At 36.9% G+C, this 18,702-nt stretch overlaps 3 protein-coding genes across 3 annotated transcripts in view; 2 read left to right on the top strand and 1 right to left on the bottom strand.

Moving 5' to 3' along the window:
* Positions 1-4,000: 4,000 nt before the first annotated feature.
* On the top strand, positions 4,001-7,500 carry LOC120086443 (bZIP transcription factor 60). The gene is made up of 3 exons (XM_039043094.1): positions 4,001-4,757; positions 5,392-5,615; positions 6,846-7,500. Exons 1-3 carry the CDS (start codon positions 4,183-4,185, stop codon positions 7,118-7,120), a joined length of 1,074 nt encoding a protein of 357 aa, XP_038899022.1. The 5' UTR covers positions 4,001-4,182; the 3' UTR covers positions 7,121-7,500.
* A 671-nt stretch (positions 7,501-8,171) lies between these two features.
* LOC120086441 (pyrophosphate--fructose 6-phosphate 1-phosphotransferase subunit alpha) lies at positions 8,172-13,624 on the top strand. Its single transcript, XM_039043091.1, has 19 exons — positions 8,172-8,466; positions 9,030-9,202; positions 9,414-9,526; positions 9,714-9,788; positions 9,880-9,993; positions 10,071-10,138; positions 10,347-10,430; positions 10,624-10,677; positions 10,864-10,944; positions 11,048-11,141; positions 11,220-11,293; positions 11,485-11,595; positions 11,691-11,735; positions 11,824-11,880; positions 12,172-12,276; positions 12,377-12,493; positions 12,636-12,739; positions 12,869-13,034; positions 13,162-13,624. Exons 1-19 carry the CDS (start codon positions 8,377-8,379, stop codon positions 13,294-13,296), a joined length of 1,860 nt encoding a protein of 619 aa, XP_038899019.1. The 5' UTR covers positions 8,172-8,376; the 3' UTR covers positions 13,297-13,624.
* Positions 13,625-13,903: 279 nt separating this feature from the next.
* Positions 13,904-18,702, bottom strand: part of LOC120086442 (SWI/SNF complex subunit SWI3B) — a 5,145-nt gene continuing 346 nt past the window's right edge. The window contains 6 exon segments of the mRNA XM_039043092.1: positions 13,904-14,120; positions 14,202-14,290; positions 16,015-16,150; positions 16,818-17,228; positions 18,106-18,536; positions 18,635-18,702. The exon segment at positions 18,635-18,702 is cut by the window's right edge and continues 185 nt beyond it. Coding sequence (XP_038899020.1) covers positions 13,941-14,120; positions 14,202-14,290; positions 16,015-16,150; positions 16,818-17,228; positions 18,106-18,536; positions 18,635-18,702 — 1,315 coding nt within the window. The 3' untranslated portion in view covers positions 13,904-13,940.

The following is an 18,702-nucleotide window of genomic DNA, read 5'->3' as shown; positions in this document are numbered from 1 at the left end:
TCTTGGCATTTACAAGACAACAATCATGATGGAACTCAATGTAAACATCATTATCTTGAGTAAGTTTAGATATGCTAATTAGGTTCTTAGCAATATGGGGACGAAGCATGTTATTAAGCTTCAGTTTATTAGTTTCGGAGGTTAAATAACCACTACCTACATGAGATATATTTAAGCATTCTCTATTTGCAACAGTAACATGATCTTTACTTCCATATTCAGCTGGATTTGCAAGATTATTGTAGTCAGAAGTTATATGATTCGAGGCTCTACTGTCTGCATACCAGTTGGTGTCATTTATGTTTTTAGGGCTGGCTAGGAACTGATTTGTAGTTTGAGTTGTGGCAAAGGCATATAGGATTGGAGCAGCTCCTCTGCCTTGTATAGAAGCTGTGAATCCTCCTCTGTTTTAAGATGAATGGGGTACAAACTTACGATTATACCTATTGAAACAAAAATAAGCAGTGTGACCTACCTTTCCACACACTTGGTAGGTTGGTTTGTATCTGCCTCTACCCTTTCCTCTGCCACTTCCCCCTTTTTGTCCATTGTTTGACTGTTGGTTTCCCCCATTGTGTGGTTTTTTATTTGAGTTTCCATTAGACCCTCTAGTGTTGGCCATATTGACATTTGTGTTGTGATTGAATCCAACAGTGTTATTTTGAGTAGCCTGATGATCAAGAAGTTTTTCATAGAGGAGAAGTTCTAACTGCATATCAAGCCACAAAATGTCGATTCTACCTTGTATGGTTGCCACAACAGCATTGAACTCCTTATGTAGACCTAGCAGTACCTGTGACACTAAAGTTCTCATGAGAATAAGGCACCCAACTTGCTCAAGGTTATCAACATTATTTTTCATGATCTGTAAGTATTCTTCCATTTTAAGGTTACCTTTTCTTGTAGTTTGAAACACTGGCCTTAGGTAGTTTTCTTCTGCTCTCAACTGGACTCCAAACAACCGTTGGATATTGCTCCAAAGATCTTTCGCACAGCTGCACCCCATAACTTGGACAGCCACTTCGGGCGTCATTGAATTGTAAAACCAGCCAAGAAGCAGCTGATCTACAGTCATCCACATCTCATATCGAGGATTTACATGTAAGGGTGTAGAGGAGCTTGAAATTCTGCTGCTAGAACTTCCAGCAATACTCGGAGCTCCTGTTGTCACGTCTGCTTCAGCAGTCGTTATGTTGCTAGTGTTAGATTGTAGGAAGACTGGTGGACATGGTGTTTGTCCAGTCAAATGTCCCTCGAGTCTGTAACTTCTATGGATCGGTAGAGCAAGATTTTTCCAGAGAAGGAAGTTGCGGTGATCCAAATTGATTGTTGTTATCTGGTTGAGAAGTTAATTGAAAGCGGGGGGGTTAGCTAAAATTAGCACCACCAAAAGGGAAAGATGTATTTCTAGAGGAGCTAGCATTGGCCATGAGAGCTTTGAGACCAAGTTGAGAATCTAAAAGGTAGAAGAAGAGATAACTTGATGGTTGAAATTTTCCTTGTATTGATTACGAAGGAGCAACCCCAATTTATACAATTAAATCCCTAATTTGGGATAAATAAATAATAGTAAAAAATACAAGAAGAGTATACATATGGCACACTACAAATGGTTGAAGAATAACAACTAAGATTCTTTCTTAACCAATTATGGTATTGAGATATTCTTCATATTTTTTAACACACCTCTACTAACTGGGAATGGCTTAGATGATGTGGATGGACTGACTTGGATTGACTTATTGACGTGGCGATCTTCTTCTACTTCCTTGATACCCTTCACCATCCATGCCTTCTTCTGTCTCCAGCAACCAGCTGCTGCCAGAGCCACCAATTGTGCCAAGTTCTCGAGTCGAACGCGCCAGATCTCATCCAGTCGTGCACCATCCTCCAACCAGATCTAAAATCTCTGACCTTTGTCTGACGTCGTCGCCTTCCATCTCCATCGAAGTTGCTTCCAGATCCAAATGCCAGCCGTCTAACCGTCACTGACACTCCTCTCCTCTCTGATGTTCAAGAAAGCACTGTTTTTAGCCAGATTTTGGTATTTTGAGTAAGTTACAAGGATTGATTTTTTAGAGAATTTTGGTAAGTTTTGGCAAGTTTTAGCACTTTGGGCCCCTTTTGGATTAAGGATAATTGTGAAAAACTTATTAATTTTAGATTTAATTTATGTTCAGCTTGGCCAATTGAATTGAGTTTTGGATTTTTTTTTTTTTTACCCAACCACGACTTTGATAAGTTAAATGGGGGATATTTGGATTAATTTGGTTAATTGGATTTAGATCCAAGGGATTAGTTTACAACTTTGGATTTATTATTTTGGGCCAGGGTGCTAAATTAAATTTGTAATTTATGTTATAGGGCAAATTCAAGCTCTCCAAAAGTTGTAAGAAGATTAATTACTTGGATTAAAATTTATGACCAAATTTTGAGGTAAGTAATCTTACTATTAGAACTGCATATGTGTTCAATGATAAATTTAAGATTATTTTTTAGGATATCAAGATTATTTACATAAAAATGCATGAAGATAAATAAGCTGATCTTGATTATGTTTTGAAGCATGTTATGAATGCTAACATAAACTAAATTATTTTGTTAGAGTGGGAGAGACAGAGAGAAACAATGATAGGATTAATTAGAGAGAAGTGGAATTTTGGGGGGTTGTATCTATAGGTGTGGGGAAAGATACTTTGAGAGAGATAAAATAAGAGAGAGGAATATTCGAAGAGGTCAAAGAATTAAATGAAAGAGAAAAAAAATAATATATGTAGAAATAAGATGATTAAGTTAACACTTATTTATTATTTGTTAATATTCAAATGAATCATAAAGAATAATTTAAATTTAAATGACAGAATTACCACCAAATTAATGGTGAGAAGATATATAATGCAAGGGTAAAATGGAGAGAAAAAGTTTCTCTACGCAGTGGGATATATATATATATATATAGTATATTCTAATGATGATTTATTTTAAAACATCGACAATATACTAAAAATATGTTGTTGCCTATAAATGGCAAGAAAGTTCTAAAATTGAGGTAGTCCTTGCCATTTTCAATATTTAGTTTGTTTTTAAAAATTGTAACTAAACAAAATATTATTCTCTTCTGCCCAATTAATTTTCCCAATCAAAAAGGAAAACATTGCTTGACATTATAACAATTAAGTGTTCTTAGAGTCTATAAGGGATAAAAGAGCTTGTTCGCGATAGAATTCATCACTAATATAAATCTATTAGCAATGATCTATTATTGATAAATTTTACTATATTTATATTTACGTTTCTTTGAGTTATAATTACCACAAAAACCTTTTGAATGAATTTTAGATGTTATTTGAAAATGCATGATAACTAATGTCTAAAAATTAAATTTATGTATTTGATTTACCAATTGTATTTATAGAAATTAAAATAAAATAATTATTTAATTAAATGTAAAAGAATAAGTAATGTATCATAAATTAAATTTAGCATTATTTGATATCTTTTTACTTTAATTAATTAATTTAAATATCAATAAATGAATATTTTTAATCAAACAATAATTAAATTATTCATTAAAAAAACTAAATGAATAAAAATTAATTAAAATAATAATAATATTTTATATTAAATAGTGAAGATAATATAAAATGATGAATGTTTTAGTTGAAATTTATGAAGTATAAATAATATAGTATTAGAAAAACCAAATGAATTTTAAATTTTCTAGTTAATAATATATTGAATGATAAAAATTGAAATATTCAAAGGGGAGGGTGTAAAGAATAAAACAGATGGAGGATAGGCTGCCAGTAAGCGACGTTTTATTGGCTGAGTGATGCAGTACGCAGAGTTGGAATCCTGCGTGTCAAGCACCAAGTCTGAACCACACACGTCACGAGATCTGGCGTCAGATGAGGAGTAGCACCGTAACAAATCAACAAGGTCCGTACCCTACCAAATCTTTCCCTCTGTTTATTTTCTTGCTGCCTTGCTTGCTGCTTAAGTTCTAATAAACACGCGTTTTCTTCTCCGCCTTGGCTGCCTGCGGCTTCTCTGTCAATTCCCATTTAACAATTAACATCCCCTTCTTCTCTTCAACTTCTGAAATTCCCTTTGAAATTCCCAGATTCTCTATATATACTCTTTACAAATCCTCTTCTTCCTCGCTTTTCCCCGTCTAATTTAATGGAGGATGATCTCCATTTCTCCGAATATGATGAATTAATAGGACAGATTGATTGGAACGAGTTCTTTGATGGATTCCCGGAGGTGGAACTCCCTGTTGTCGGGGACTCAACATCCCCTGATCGATCTCATGATTCGGTTTCTTCCTGGATCAACCAGATCGAAAACGCGTTAATGAATGACGATGAAGACAAGGGGGTTTCCCTTCCTAGTCCTACCCACGATTGCTGCGATAGTTTTTTGGCCGACGTGCTCGTGGACTCTCATGGAGGACCCTCTGTAATCGACGTCGATTCCAATGCTTCCGATTGCGGTAACGACTTTGGCAATTCCCAGGAGGAGGATGGACATAAGGTTTCTCCTGCACCTACAGACGATTCCTGTGGTAGTTTTATGCCTGAAGTACCTGTAGATATTCGTGGGAGTTCCCCTGGGGTTGATGCTGTAGTCGGCCTTCCGTCCAATGCTTCCGATTGCGGTGACGTCTCAAACAATTCCGAGAAGGTCGACGCAGCGAACATCGACGATAGTGTTGGTGAAGATGTCGATGATTCGCTTTCCAAAAAGCGGAGAAGGTATTGTTACTGAATCTTTTATGAGTTGTCATTCTAATATTTGTAATCAATTAGGAGGTTTCGCCATGTTAATTTATAGTCTCGTTAAACAATAATAGTTTCTGCCATGAAAATCTTTTTCTAGCTCTTTCATTTGTAGCTGCAGTGTAAGTATTTGATTTTTTTCTCTTTTGAGAATAAGAATTACTTCCATTAAGTCACCATTTCCCCCGAATATTAATTGAAGTTTGTGGACCTTATATTTCATCTGCGATTCTTAATACGAAGTTATCTTGTATGTTTGAAATACCAATAATGCGGGTGGAAAAGAGCGTGTATGGAGTGTAGTTGTCTCTATGTCGTGAACAATGGTGGAGGATAGCAAGGGCTGTTTGGATTCACAAAAAAACTCATTTTTATTTAAAAACTCTCTATAAAATCCGATTAAAAGACACTTGAAAAACTATTTTGAATAGTTGTCAAATACTCAAACTTTTTAACAAAATGACTTATTTTTTAAATTAAACACTTGAAAATATATTCCACCCTAAATAATTAAACAACCGAAGATCATTTTACTTCTGGGTATCAGCTGACATAATATATGAATGCAATCCGAAGGGATAACCGAAGTACATGAATTCCAATTTTTCAGGCAGCTGAGAAATAGGGATGCCGCAGTTAGATCTAGGGAGAGGAAAAAGATGTACCTAAAGGATCTAGAGATGAAGAGTAAATTTCTTGAAGCTGAATGCCGGAGATTGGGGCGTTTGCTCCAGTGTTACTGTGCTGAGAATCAAGCCTTACGCTTTAGTCTACAGATGGGAGGCGCTTCTGGTGCTTCACTGACCAAGCAGGAGTCTGCTGTGCTCTTGTTGGGTATGTTTATCTTTTCCTTTATGCCTTATCAATTCATGTACGGGCAAATGAATTTTTGTCTACTGCTGGTACTCTGGATGTCAACATGAGAGAAATAATTGAAATGTTTTAAAAGGTAAAGTTACAAAGGCTCCATTTGTTTTTAAAAATGATTTTATAGTTTACATAATTGGGCTAAAACTCTCCTAAAAGGTGGACAACAAACTGTTGTCTTCATAAACTTGATTTTAAAGAACTAAAAGTGAAAAACCAAAGGTCTCTCAAAAGAGACATATGTGATCCTCCTTTTATTTTCTGTGCAAGTGTGGTTTTAATTAACACACACATATATGTATATGTATATATATCTGTACGTGATTTTCATTAAAAGGACCGCCTATTCATTGAAGAGTAGATTCAAGTATATGACATTTGCTGCCTTTTTATCCGACTACACTTCTCATCAATTGTATTCCTCCTCCTGATGAGGAGAAATTATATTTAGAGGCTGATATAATGTGGTAGGTGGTTTTGTACTGTTGTTGGAGGCAGGAGAGTGAAACTAAAAATTTTACTAATGACTTGGGTTTAGAGGGTAGTTACAAACCACCGCAAAAAGTGAAAATTGTAAAGGAAAACGTTTGGGGTGTCAATTTTGAGTAAACTTGGCTAGAGACATATTATGGACCTGAGAAGGTCTCCGCGACTCTGTCTAGGCCCTCTGGACATCAGGCTACCTGTCTTAGTATCTTTTGCTGACCTAACATATGCATGACTGTGTCTACTGCCTAATGTTGTATAATAGTATTCATAATTAAAACGAACTAGCAACTTTAAGTTCTGGAATTTTTAGTACTAGATTAGAAGATCCTTGCATAAAAAATTTATGTTTATAGGTGTTATATAATTTTGTTTCAAGGTAAGACTCATTTTCTCTCCCTGTCACTCCCTATCGGGGTTCCTTGTGTCAAATAGAGAAGATTTTGAAAGTTCACGTATCTTTACAGTTTAAATTATTGCCAATGTTGCCTGATCAATCCAACTGCCAAATCAAGTGGGACAATTTAAAACGAGGGAAGGAAAATAATTATATCATTTATTTTATTTTTATGGTTATAAATAGGGAGTAATATGGAGTTGAATTTATACCTCTGAAAGACAATGATAACTTGATCTGTTGGTTGATTGAGCAATAGTGTAGCGTGATAAGTCAAATGAATGATGTAATAAATGTTTGTTGTTGTCCTGCAGAATCCCTGCTGTTGGGTTCCCTGCTTTGGTTAGTGGGCACTGTTTGCCTGTTCACCCTTCCTCAACTCCCACAATCAACTCTGGAACCTGTTCCAGGAGTAACAATGGAGGACGAAGGTCCAGGAAGCGCGCCTCTGAACGAGAGAGAAAACAATGATTCCAGATACTCATCCTCATCAATACAAACTAGGAGGTGCAAAGCGGCGAGAACAAGGATGAAACCAATTATGTTGGATGCGATGCTCAGGCCTAGTTCGGCTCTGATTTCAATATAAATGTTGTAGGATCTAGAAGCGATAGTGTGGCTTTGAGGGTGAAGCTGGATGGACATTGGATGGTATGAATAAACGAAAGAAGACATTATCGTAACTTGACTTGTGTTCTATATTGATGGAAATAGATTAGGCGTAGAGTTATTATCTAAAAGAAAACAAATGCGGAGAATGGATCGGATGTTGTATGTTTTTTAGTGCTGAGTTTATGTTATCGAAAACCATGGTTTGCAAGGAACTGCTGCAGCCGATTTCATCCATATTAACCTGGGCTTGTTTATTTAGAATTGTCCCCATCAATTGAGAGTCAGTCCAAAATTACGATTTGTGTCTTAAGGATTATTAATATTTTAATCAACATTTATTTTAAATTGATTGGAAAATGAACTTTCTTTTTTCTCGTTCGTTTGCCCATCGTTTTATTAAACAGGTGGCTAGGTGGGAGATTGGATGCGTATTAATTTTATTCTATTTGTTGAAAAGGTGATGTGAGGAATGTTGAAGTTGTAAATTTGAACACATCTGGATTGTTTGAACTACGTATTGAAATCTGTTTCAGTAAGACTGATTTAGCGAATAGACTTTTAGTATGCATAAAGAAAAAGAAAAGTAAAAGTTTAATACATTCGAACTTGTATTGAAAATATCTCAAATTCTTTCTAAAGTGGCATAAAAAGTGGATATATATATAGATTACGATGTTGTTTCAAATTTGGGAAAAAATAAAGAAAAAGGAGGTGAGGGATGCAGAGTTGCCCACTGTTAAGATGATGGGGAACTAACTGGTTTTGGTGAGTCAGTGGGGGGTGATGTGGAAATGGAAATGAAGCTCCAAATTTGATCCGTTGCGCCATTTGTTTTGTAGTGTACAGTGTAAAGTATTTGTGGTTTTGATTTTAATTGGTAACGAGGATGGGGTGATGGTGGATGCCTTGCCTTGTTTGGTTGTTCATAAAAATATTTGGTGGAATGGCATTATGGTAATAAAAAGTGGAAGCATGGACATTGTTTTGTTTGTGTAGACAGCACATCGGAAGAAAGAAATAGAAATGTTGCAACCAAACAAAACAACACTGAAGTAGAAGTGGGTAAATGGGTTGGCGTTGGTTGGTATCATCGCCAAAACGCCAAGGTCAGGCAAAGGGTTAGCGTGAGCGTCAAGCCTATAAAAGGGTCATTTCTTCTTCTAAGCAAAACCCTCAACCCTCAACCCTCACTCAGTCTCCACTCTTCTTCTTGTTCATCCTCCATCCTTCGCCATGGACTCTGATTACGGCATTCCTCGTCAACTCTCCGATCTTCAGAAGATCCGCTCTCTCTACCAACCCGATCTCCCTCCTTGTCTCCAGGTTATCTCTTCTTTCTCTCCCTCTTTTCATGCATTCTACTTCAGATCCCATCTTTTCCTCACCCCGCACCTACTTCTCAGATCTCCCACGTTCTCTTCCTATTTCCCTTCATTCGATTCTCAATTCTTTTACTCTCACCTTACCAAAGGATTCTCATGATACGTGCATTTTCATTTTTTTTGTTATTCATATCAAATATTTCCCGTTACCGAAACTGCTTTCCTTTTGCTTTTATTATTCAACACGTTGTTTTGGTTCAATTTATACAATAACCAATTCACGTCATTCATTCTGCTACTGGACCTCCATCTCCTCCGATTTGTGTGATGTGTGCCCGCGATAGCTTCTCTTGCTTTTTCGCATCTCGTTTGTGCTCATAATCGAAACTGCATGATTTCATAGCTTAAGACACAAAATCGACAATTGTGGCACCCGTTAAAGGAAAGGGAACTATAATTAAGATTGAAATTGAAGACTTGAGCAAAACTAACTACTTTGCCTTCAGCTGTACATTGTTCAATTTGGATGAGTGGCTTATATGTCTTCGTTATATCGATCTACAGGGAACAGCGGTCAGGGTTGAATTTGGAGATGCCACTACAGCTGTGGATCCTGCTGATGCCCCCACCATTAGTCGGGCCTTCCCCCACACTTACGGTCAGCCATTGGCTCACTTTCTCAGGGCAACTGCTAAAGTCCCGGATGCTCAAATTATTACTGAACATCCAGCCATACGGTGTGTGCATTTAGCGATTCATTTTCGTTAGATTCCATCGCTATAACTTCATATGTTATTTGGTTAACTGTATGAATTCTACCTTCGTTTTACATGCACATGTATAGACATAGACATGGTGAATGCATGACCATTTTATGTTTCAATTGTGCTTTGAAGCTACAAATAGATACTGTATGAAAAACTTCTCTCATTGCTTTGCTACCAACAGGGTGGGAATAGTTTTTTGTGGAAGGCAATCCCCTGGAGGCCATAACGTCATATGGGGGCTTCATAATGCTCTCAAAGTCCACAACCCAAATAGTATATTGTTTGGATTTCTTGGTAAGTTCTTCCTCTTGGTATGTTTCTTAAATGTTTCCTTAATCATGCACTTTGATGGTATGCAATAGTCAGGCAGGCAGTATGGCATGATGATGGGTTCTTCTTGAGAACTTTATTGGCGTTGTAAATCATGTTATTATCATTTAAAGACTGGGAAATTGAGATAAGCTGTCATTTCCTTCAACAGGTGGCTCTGAAGGTTTATTTTCCCAGAAAACTCTTGAGATTACCGATGAAATTCTTTTAACGTACAAAAATCAAGGTATGCAGGGCCTTTTATATTCTGTTGCAGATATTTAGATATGCTATGCTATATACATATTTTTTATATCGGTGGTATTCATGCTGCTTAGGTGGTTATGATTTATTGGGACGGACCAAGGATCAAATTCGAACTAAAGAGCAGGTTAATGCTGCACTTAACACATGCTTAGATTTGAAACTGGATGGTCTTGTCATAATTGGCGGTAAATTTCGTTCTCTGGCTCTGCCTAGCTGTTTTATTCACGTGAGTATTAAACAAGAATATCTGGTATTTCTGAAGGAGTGACGTCAAACACTGATGCTGCTCAACTTGCCGAAACCTTTGCTGAAGCTAAATGCCCCACGAAGGTGATCTCCATCAGTTCAGATAGCATGCACAATACTATTTATTAGTACTATAATTATTTATATAATTACAGAAATAGTTGAAATCATTAATATATTTCAATACTTTATAGTTTAAATGTAACTTGTAAGTTCTCCTGTTGTATTTCCATCCACGATCTGATTTTGCCTTACTGCACTGAAGTGATCGAACTTTTACTGAACCATGCAGGTTGTAGGGGTTCCTGTTACTTTGAATGGCGATCTCAAGAACCAGTTTGTTGAAACAAATGTTGGTTTTGACACCATATGCAAGGTATAAGTTTATCTGATATTTTCTAGCTGGAACCTGGTTTTTGTATATTGCAGTATATTTACATGACAGAGAAAAAACTCATATTTCTTTCACATCTGTGAGTTGTAATTGTTGCTTCATGTCTTGGATGTTGTTGATTTAGCATCCTATGATCTCGTGTAAGAGATTAATTTCCCTGTTTTTTCATCATCAGGTCAATTCTCAACTAATCAGCAATGTATGCACTGATGCCTTATCTGCAGAGAAGGTAAGAAAAGAAGCCGTCATTATTCCACAATTATATGGATGTTGGCTGACTCTGACATTATTTCTCTTGCTCTTTGCTTTCCATTTTCCTTCGATATGGAAAGAAAGTTATCTCTTGCTTTGTAAAAATGGTTGCTTCTGTTGAAAACCTTACAAAGAATCTTTATGTCTGCCTTGATTCCCCCAGTATTACTACTTCATTCGACTCATGGGCCGGAAAGCATCCCATGTTGCTTTGGAGTGCACTCTTCAATCTCATCCAAATTTGGTTAGTTTTTCTTCCATGACATCATTTTATTTTCACTGAAGTTCTCTTTGAAGGGTTTATGGTCATAACTTGTCTGAACATTATTGGCTATGCTCCCTTGCAGGTTATTCTTGGTGAGGAGGTGGCTGCATCAAAACTTACTCTTTTTGATTTGACGACACAGATATGTGATGCTGTTCAGACTAGAGCACAACAAGGTCTTGTACAATTTATTGTGCTTCTAATCTCATATTTGGTAATAGTTTTTTTTATCTGATCTTGTGTATTTTGATCAGACAAGTACCATGGGGTCGTCTTACTGCCTGAAGGACTCATTGAAAGTATTCCTGAAATCTATGCCCTTTTGAAGGTTCCTTTTCTCCCTTTCTTTTTTGGTTCATGAGCAGTGCATTGATTTTTTTTTTTTTTTTCAAGAACTACGTGATCTTAGAACTCAAAGACACATTTGTACATCCTATAGATCATATCCTGTTCATGTAAGGTCATAAGAACTACACGATATTTTTTGCTTGAAATAATGAATTTTATTGCACTTTTCAGGAAATTCACAGTTTACTCAGGCAGGGAGTTCTAGTTGATAATATTTCTTCCCAACTCTCTCCTTGGGCATCAGCGCTATTTGAATTTCTGCCACCTTTCATCAGGAAGCAGGTTAATGTTTATTTAATCTTCAAATTCAATGGGATCTCCAGTTTTGTCCGCTCTAAGTTGTGAGGTCTTATTAATGTAAAACTTTATTGTTCCAGTTGCTACTTCATCCCGAATCAGATGATTCTGCTCAGTTATCTCAGGTATAGTATTTCAGATACTTGTTTTAGATAAAAAGATGTCCTGTGTACATAGATACGTGATGTGTCCCTTGCTCTTAATTTTCTTTAGATTGAGACGGAGAAGCTTTTGGCAAATCTTGTGGAGGCTGAAATTAACAAGCGTCTGGTAATGCTACGTTTGGTTTTATAATGATGTTTTGTTTTTCTTTGGTGTAATCTTTGCATTTACTTTTGTAACTTTACTCTATGGGCATCCCTATATTGAGATATTTACCACGACTTGCATTTTGGTCTGTCATCTTGAGAGAATGCTTTGTTGAGGAAGGGAAAACAACGTGCCTATGTTTTCAGCTGTCTGTGATCTTCGTTATCAATTGACTTTGCTCCTAACTGTTTTCTTTTCTGTGCCTATTTCCTTGAAATTAATTGATTGTTTTGTTCATTGCATTTTTAACAGAAAGAAGGGACTTATAAGGGGAAGAAATTCAATGCAATTTGCCACTTCTTTGGTTACCAGGCTCGGGGATCTTTACCTTCAAAATTTGATTGCGACTATGCCTACGTATGTGATAATTAACATTTGTGAAGTCTGATAAGGCATTTTCTTCCCCTTTAGTATGAACTTTGGTGTAAAACACATTTGAATGTTGCATTTAATTCAGGTTCTTGGGCATGTTTGCTACCATATCTTAGCTGCTGGCTTGAACGGTTACATGGCTACTTTAACTAACCTGAAAAATCCTGTGAACAAATGGCGCTGTGGTGCTGCTCCGATTGCAGTTGGGTTTTCTTCCTTTCATGCTGTTTATTCAGTTTAACCTACTTCGTAATATTGTGGTTATTATTAAATTTTGTTTCTTATTTATGCCATTTACGTCTGGCAACAATGCTAACTATATAATTGCTTCTGATGAAACACAGGCCATGATGACTGTGAAGCGTTGGGCTCAAAATCCTGGAGCGTCATCCATTGGAAAACCTGCAATTCACCCAGCAACTGTGGAATTGAAAGGGAAAGCATACGAGTAAGAGCGCCCCCCACCCCCCCAACTGGCCCACCCGCAACCAGTGAAAGAAGAATTAATTTGCTTTCATAAATCTCCTATAGTTTGACGATCTGAGATAGCTTTACTCGCTGTATGTATTTGTTTCAGGCTATTGAGACAAAATGCGAGTCAGTTTCTTATGGACGATCTCTATAGAAACCCTGGTCCTCTTCAGTTTGATGGTCCTGGTGCTGATGCTAAGCCCGTCTCCCTGTGCGTTGAGGATCAGGATTACATGGGCCGCATCAAGAAACTACAGGAATATCTTGATAAGGTGCAGTTGACTTGTACGATTCTTAGGTCGTTGGTTTTTGTTTGAATATTCTTCCAGTTTAACTTAATTGTGATTTTTTCCCTCTTGTGGCTATTTCTGATAAAACCTTCTTCACCCATCAATTCAGGTCCGAACCATCGTGAAACCTGGGTGTTCGCAGGAGGTTCTTAAAGCAGCATTAAGCGTCATGGCATCAGTGACTGACGTTCTCTCTGTTATGTCTTCGAGTTCATTCAGCGGAAAAGCATCATTGGAAGGATAGTAAACTTATTTTGTCATTCTTACCAGAGAGACAATGCCAGTGTTTGCCGATTTTCTAAAACCTTGTCTATTTCAGCTAGCGGAATTGGGTATAGATGATCCGATAATGACTGATGAGTTTTAAATTTGTGGCGTAACATTTTGAATGAATAAGTACCCTGCAGTTTTGGGAATCTGTAAAGCACTTTTTTCCTTTTTACCAGTTGAGTTTGGGTTTGTAATATCGAAGATGAACATATTGCATCTTTCTTCACCCTTACGTGGGGCAAACCTGTCGTGATTTTTGCATATTCATATCAACGGTTATCGTATTTAGTTGGCGTGGAACAGTGGCCCATTCATTTGGTTTGTTCCCCAATGTGGCCAAGCCACATAATCAACAATATATCACGGATATGTTTTAAATAATAATGTAATAATTCGTTGTTCATTTCTTGATCTGGTAATGAGGAAATTATATAGCATAGCAATAAACAATCTAAAACGAGTGTTTCGCCTGGTTGCGTGGTTGTGCACGATGCAATTGAACAAAGAATTGGCGATATGAAGAAACATGTTCGAGTGTTAAAATACAAGGTTAAAGGGAAGGGGCATGCGCTTAAATACAATTGCGATTCAATTTGCTTAAATTAGGGAGAATAATAATCAACACGTTCTTACATTCATACTGTTGTCTTCAACGGTAGGGATACAACCTTTATTGAACAAGTAATTTAGTTGATCAACAAAAAGCATGTTTTTCATTTGGTCTAGTTGCTTAAATTCCTTCTCCATCTGCAAGTCTACCTCCTCGAAACGAACAAGCTTATCTACGATCTCTTTCATCTATTGGCAACAAGTTCCGATATTAGTTCATAACACAAACTTCTCAACTTGCGACTATACCAGAATGCCAGAAAGCCTTACCTGGACGTCTAGTATATGAGATATTGCTTTCTCCACATCCATTGAAGACTCCCTAAAGGACCTGCGTCCACGGGGTGCAGCATCGTTTCCTGAATCAGAACCACAAGAGTTATGACAATTCCATACTACCTCAATAACAATTAACGAATATCCTGCACATTAGCAGCGGGATCAAACACTGCAAAGTAAAGTTGCACCAATAATTAGAAGGAAATTTGAAGGGATTTCTGCGGGAAGGGAAAGGGAGGATCCAGATATTGCGAGACCAAGAGAGAAAATAAGCTTTCACCGGCGAAACAAGTTTGAACATTCCCCATTAGGGAGGAAAACTTTTAGCATAGTTATATCTAGCAGATATGGGATATAGATGGATGATTATAGCAGAGACTTAAAATTAGGTGTTTTTATCTCTGCATCTGTTCCTAAAGAAATTAAAGCAACTAAAATTATTATGAAATGAAAAGAGGGAAGAAATTGAAGTTCATCTGGTTATTAACTTCGGAAGGACTGAAAAATTGCAAAAAGATGATCCCAATATTCTTAAACTCACACATAGGCTGGCAATATACAAATCAATTGGGGAAAAGATTCTCCAAAATTCTGACCTCTAAGTGAAAAGCTTGGTACCGTTCGGTAATCATTTGGTTTTCAATTTTTGAAAATTAAGTCGATATCCTTTCAATGATCTGCATCTTTAAGAAGTATAAGTGCTGAATTCTTAGCCAAATTCCAAAAATAAAAAACTATTTTTTCTTAGATTTCAAAATTTGACTTGGTTTTTTAAAAACATTGATAAGTAGGCAACAAAGCAAGAAATTTAGAGGTGGGAGAAGCATTTATAAGCTTAATTTTAAAAAAACTAACAAAAAAATCAAACAGTTACCAAAAAGGACCTCAATAATTCAACCCTAAAAGTTTCATAAAGTTAGCATTGGAATGTGCAAAATCTCTTCATGAAGTAGTAGGTTGGGAACCAATATCGAGGATATGGTGGCAGAAGCTAGATCTTTTCTTTCAGTGTCCTGTTGCCAGGGTTGTTGGTATGATTTCAACTTTCTACGTAGCTGATGTTGAGGAATCTCAAACAACTATTGTTAGGGCTGAAGTTCAAAGGGAAGACCAAGATACTCGTATATGCTGCGGTTAAAGCTGTTACTCATGGAGCACAGTTAGGAGGAAACCGTAGAACTTTTAAAGGAAAGATAGCTCGAGTTGTTAAAGCTTATTACTTAGGGTGTATTTAGCAAGAAAAAATTATTGAACAGAAAGAGAGAATTGAGTTGATGTTTTGTTTGGCTAAACTTAAATCTCTTCTGGGTGTTGTTTGCTTTTTCTGGGGCAGTTTTGGTATACTGGATGAAGAAGAAAAAGAACGATTAAAATCCTACCAAAATTTTAAAACATATTCACTAAGTATATTACCAATTTCTAACATCAATGTAGATCAACAGTTAAAGCACTAAATATTTCGTTCAAGTTTGAAATTTGATTCCCAATCCCCACACTTGTTAGAACTCAAATTACAGTACAAAGTACAAAACACAGAAATAGTTGGTAGACATGATGAAGAATGAAAACATTGAAAACAAAATAATTATCAGACAGACCAGAGTTAACATCAACTTGATCCTTATTTTTTCCTTTGGGACACAATAAGTAAACTTATAATCAACAAAAATAAAAGCGTAGATCAGAAAATAAGGAAAAGAAGATGCACAATTTTCTCTATTACATACATGATCGGGTAAGCTTCCAAATGCAAACAAAACACACACACACATATATTGATTTTGGGGGGTGGGGGGAACAATACCTTGCTCTATATTCCTAGCGATAGTTGTGGCAATTTCCCCATCTCCTCCAAAGTCCAAATCAGAAAGTTTACTCACAGCTGCATGGGCAGCTGCTTCTGCAACCTCAACACCCACCAAAGACGACAAAAAGGCAGCCTGAGAGCATAAATATCAAACCATATAGTGAATGAAAACCAGACAGTTTTAAATGAGCAATAGGTCCACTACCAGTTTCATGTACCAGTACCTTAGATATCCTTGGAAAATTACTGCAGAGGGATAGCAATATATATATGTAATGCAGAAGAATAGTGTGCTAATAAAAGTCCAAGAAACCTGTAGTTGGGTTGGATTGTGGGCTTGTCCACGTTGGTTCATGATTCAAATTGTAGCTTTGAGTAATTTGATTGTTTTTTTAAAAAAAGAAATTTGTTCAAGTCAAGACAAACTAACCCAAATTCATTCTTTTCCTCTCTCTTTTTTTTCCCCTCTGAAGAGGAGCCAAATTCATTCATTAAAAGGGCATCTCTTTTATTTGTGATAAAATGCATTAGCCTTTACTAATCTCCCATTGATTAATAATCTAATCCAACCCACAAAATGTTAAAAATCCCTATATAAGGAAAAAAAAATCCAATAGAAGGCATCATCAAAGTGATAAACAGTCGTTTCAACTTTTCGACCATTTGTATACAAATCAGACCTCTAATACACGCTTCATTTTGCAAATGAATAGAACGTCCATAATACAAGGTGTTGGCTGAATTACTAGCAGGTAAGCAGCTAATGCAAGCTAAAGGAAAGGACTAAAACCAACACTAACCTGAGCCATTATGGGATTACTTGCATCTGCCAGAGGTGATAGACGGATTCTTTTATTAGGAAGAGATGTGCCAGTACGTTCCAATGTAAGACCGGCACTGGCATGATCCTTCACCTCAGTATACATATTGCCCATATGTCCAGAATCTGGATAACCATGAAACTGCTCCCCTAAAGGGAGCTTCACAAAATGGGCGACACATTCCCTCTCAGTTCTGCCACCAACATGTTGTGCAACCTTTTTCCAGTCATCACCATAATGTGTCAAAGCTTCAAGAAGATGCAAAGTCTCCTTATCAGTCCAATCTGTCCGTGTATCGTCATTGATCTCAACACGTCGAAAATCTGAAGAAATAACACCCACTCGATAGTTTCCACGTACATAGCACCTTGCACAAAGTGTCAAATCAAACTGTACGAAATAGTGACCATTCTATTAGTTCTTATATATTAAATTATATCGATTCATTTAATGTCCATTCAAACAAATACATGTCTATACGAGTTCCAAATTCATCAAGTCATCAAAACCAGTTAAACACCTATCCAATAAAACCACAATATGTCAACAAACGTCCTCACAAAATTTAAACAAAGAAAATGAACAGATAAAAACCCGAGTCTGAAGGCTATTGACAGATTAAAGACCAAATAAATCTCCTACATCGCTTTCTATAGTACAACGATGGGAATGAAAACAGTTGTTAGTTGATATTGAAGACTAATTAAACAAATAAACCAATCCAGCTGCCATTGAAGTTACAACTATATAAATACACTTAATATCATCGTCACTTGAAGAAAAATTCTTAATACATACAACAGAGTCGAAGACTAGCTACTAAAAATTAGTGTAAATTTATTTTTGCATGTTATTAATTAAATTAGTTTTTTTCTTTAATTGAAGTTAATGGCTTTTATTTAGGATAGTGCCTTCTAAATTGGAGGGGATAGTGGCATAATATTTTAGCGGATTCATTAAGGGAGATTTTCAAGGTTAGTAGCAGAATTTTAAGGACGATGCAATAGTGGATAGTTTATTATTTTTCTATAAATACTTGTATCATTTCCACTTCAATGAAGATATAGAACTCAATTCAAACATATAGATTCTTTATGCAATATTTCTCTCTTATTTTCACATTCTGTTCTCTTCGATTTGTTGTTTTCGTTACACTAGCATCGAGAATACTAAGAAGTTAGAAGGAACGAAACAAAAACTAATAGGCGGAAACAAGAAAATAGATAGAGGAAACTTTAATGCGTACACGATGCAAGTAGATACCAACCTTATCGCAAGCAAAGCAAGCAATGGTACAAATAGACTTGCAACCGCTGCATACTCTCTTAGAAGCGTCTTTGGGAGCCGAGGAATCCGCGGAACTACCTCCAGGTTCACCGGTGTGCGAAGCAGACGCATTAGACTTGGAGTCCCGGTCCTCCCACTTGAGCGGTTTGCTCAGCGCGGACGGCGAGTAATTGATAAGACCCCACGCCTCGAGGAAATCAAAAACCCTACGAATGGATCCTACATCGGCAACGAGCGTCTTTCGGATATCAGTAAAGGTGATCTTCTTGGAAGGACATACTCTGAAATTCTTGACAATAGAATTTCGAAGGTACTTGTAAACCCTAGGGTTTTTAGAGGGCGACCGTGAATCAAAGAACTCCGGAAGGAACCGAACTTCGCACTCGTGAATGCCGTTCCAGGAGAACCATCCTGGGCGAGAAAATAAGGGAGTAAAACGAGAAGAGTTAGCATCTAAAAACAAGTAGCTGCCGGGGTTGCAGTGAATGCAGGAAGGAAGAAATACTTACTGGAATAGCTGGGAAGATGAATTGGATCCGGAGAAGTAGATTGAGGGAGGTCCTCCGGGCGAGGGGTG

The sequence above is a fragment of the Benincasa hispida genome, chromosome 9 (assembly GCF_009727055.1).
Source record: "Benincasa hispida cultivar B227 chromosome 9, ASM972705v1, whole genome shotgun sequence".
Taxonomy (NCBI): domain Eukaryota; kingdom Viridiplantae; phylum Streptophyta; class Magnoliopsida; order Cucurbitales; family Cucurbitaceae; genus Benincasa; species Benincasa hispida.
Note: the sequence above shows the minus strand (reverse complement) of the source record. Positions and strands in the feature narration are given on the sequence as shown.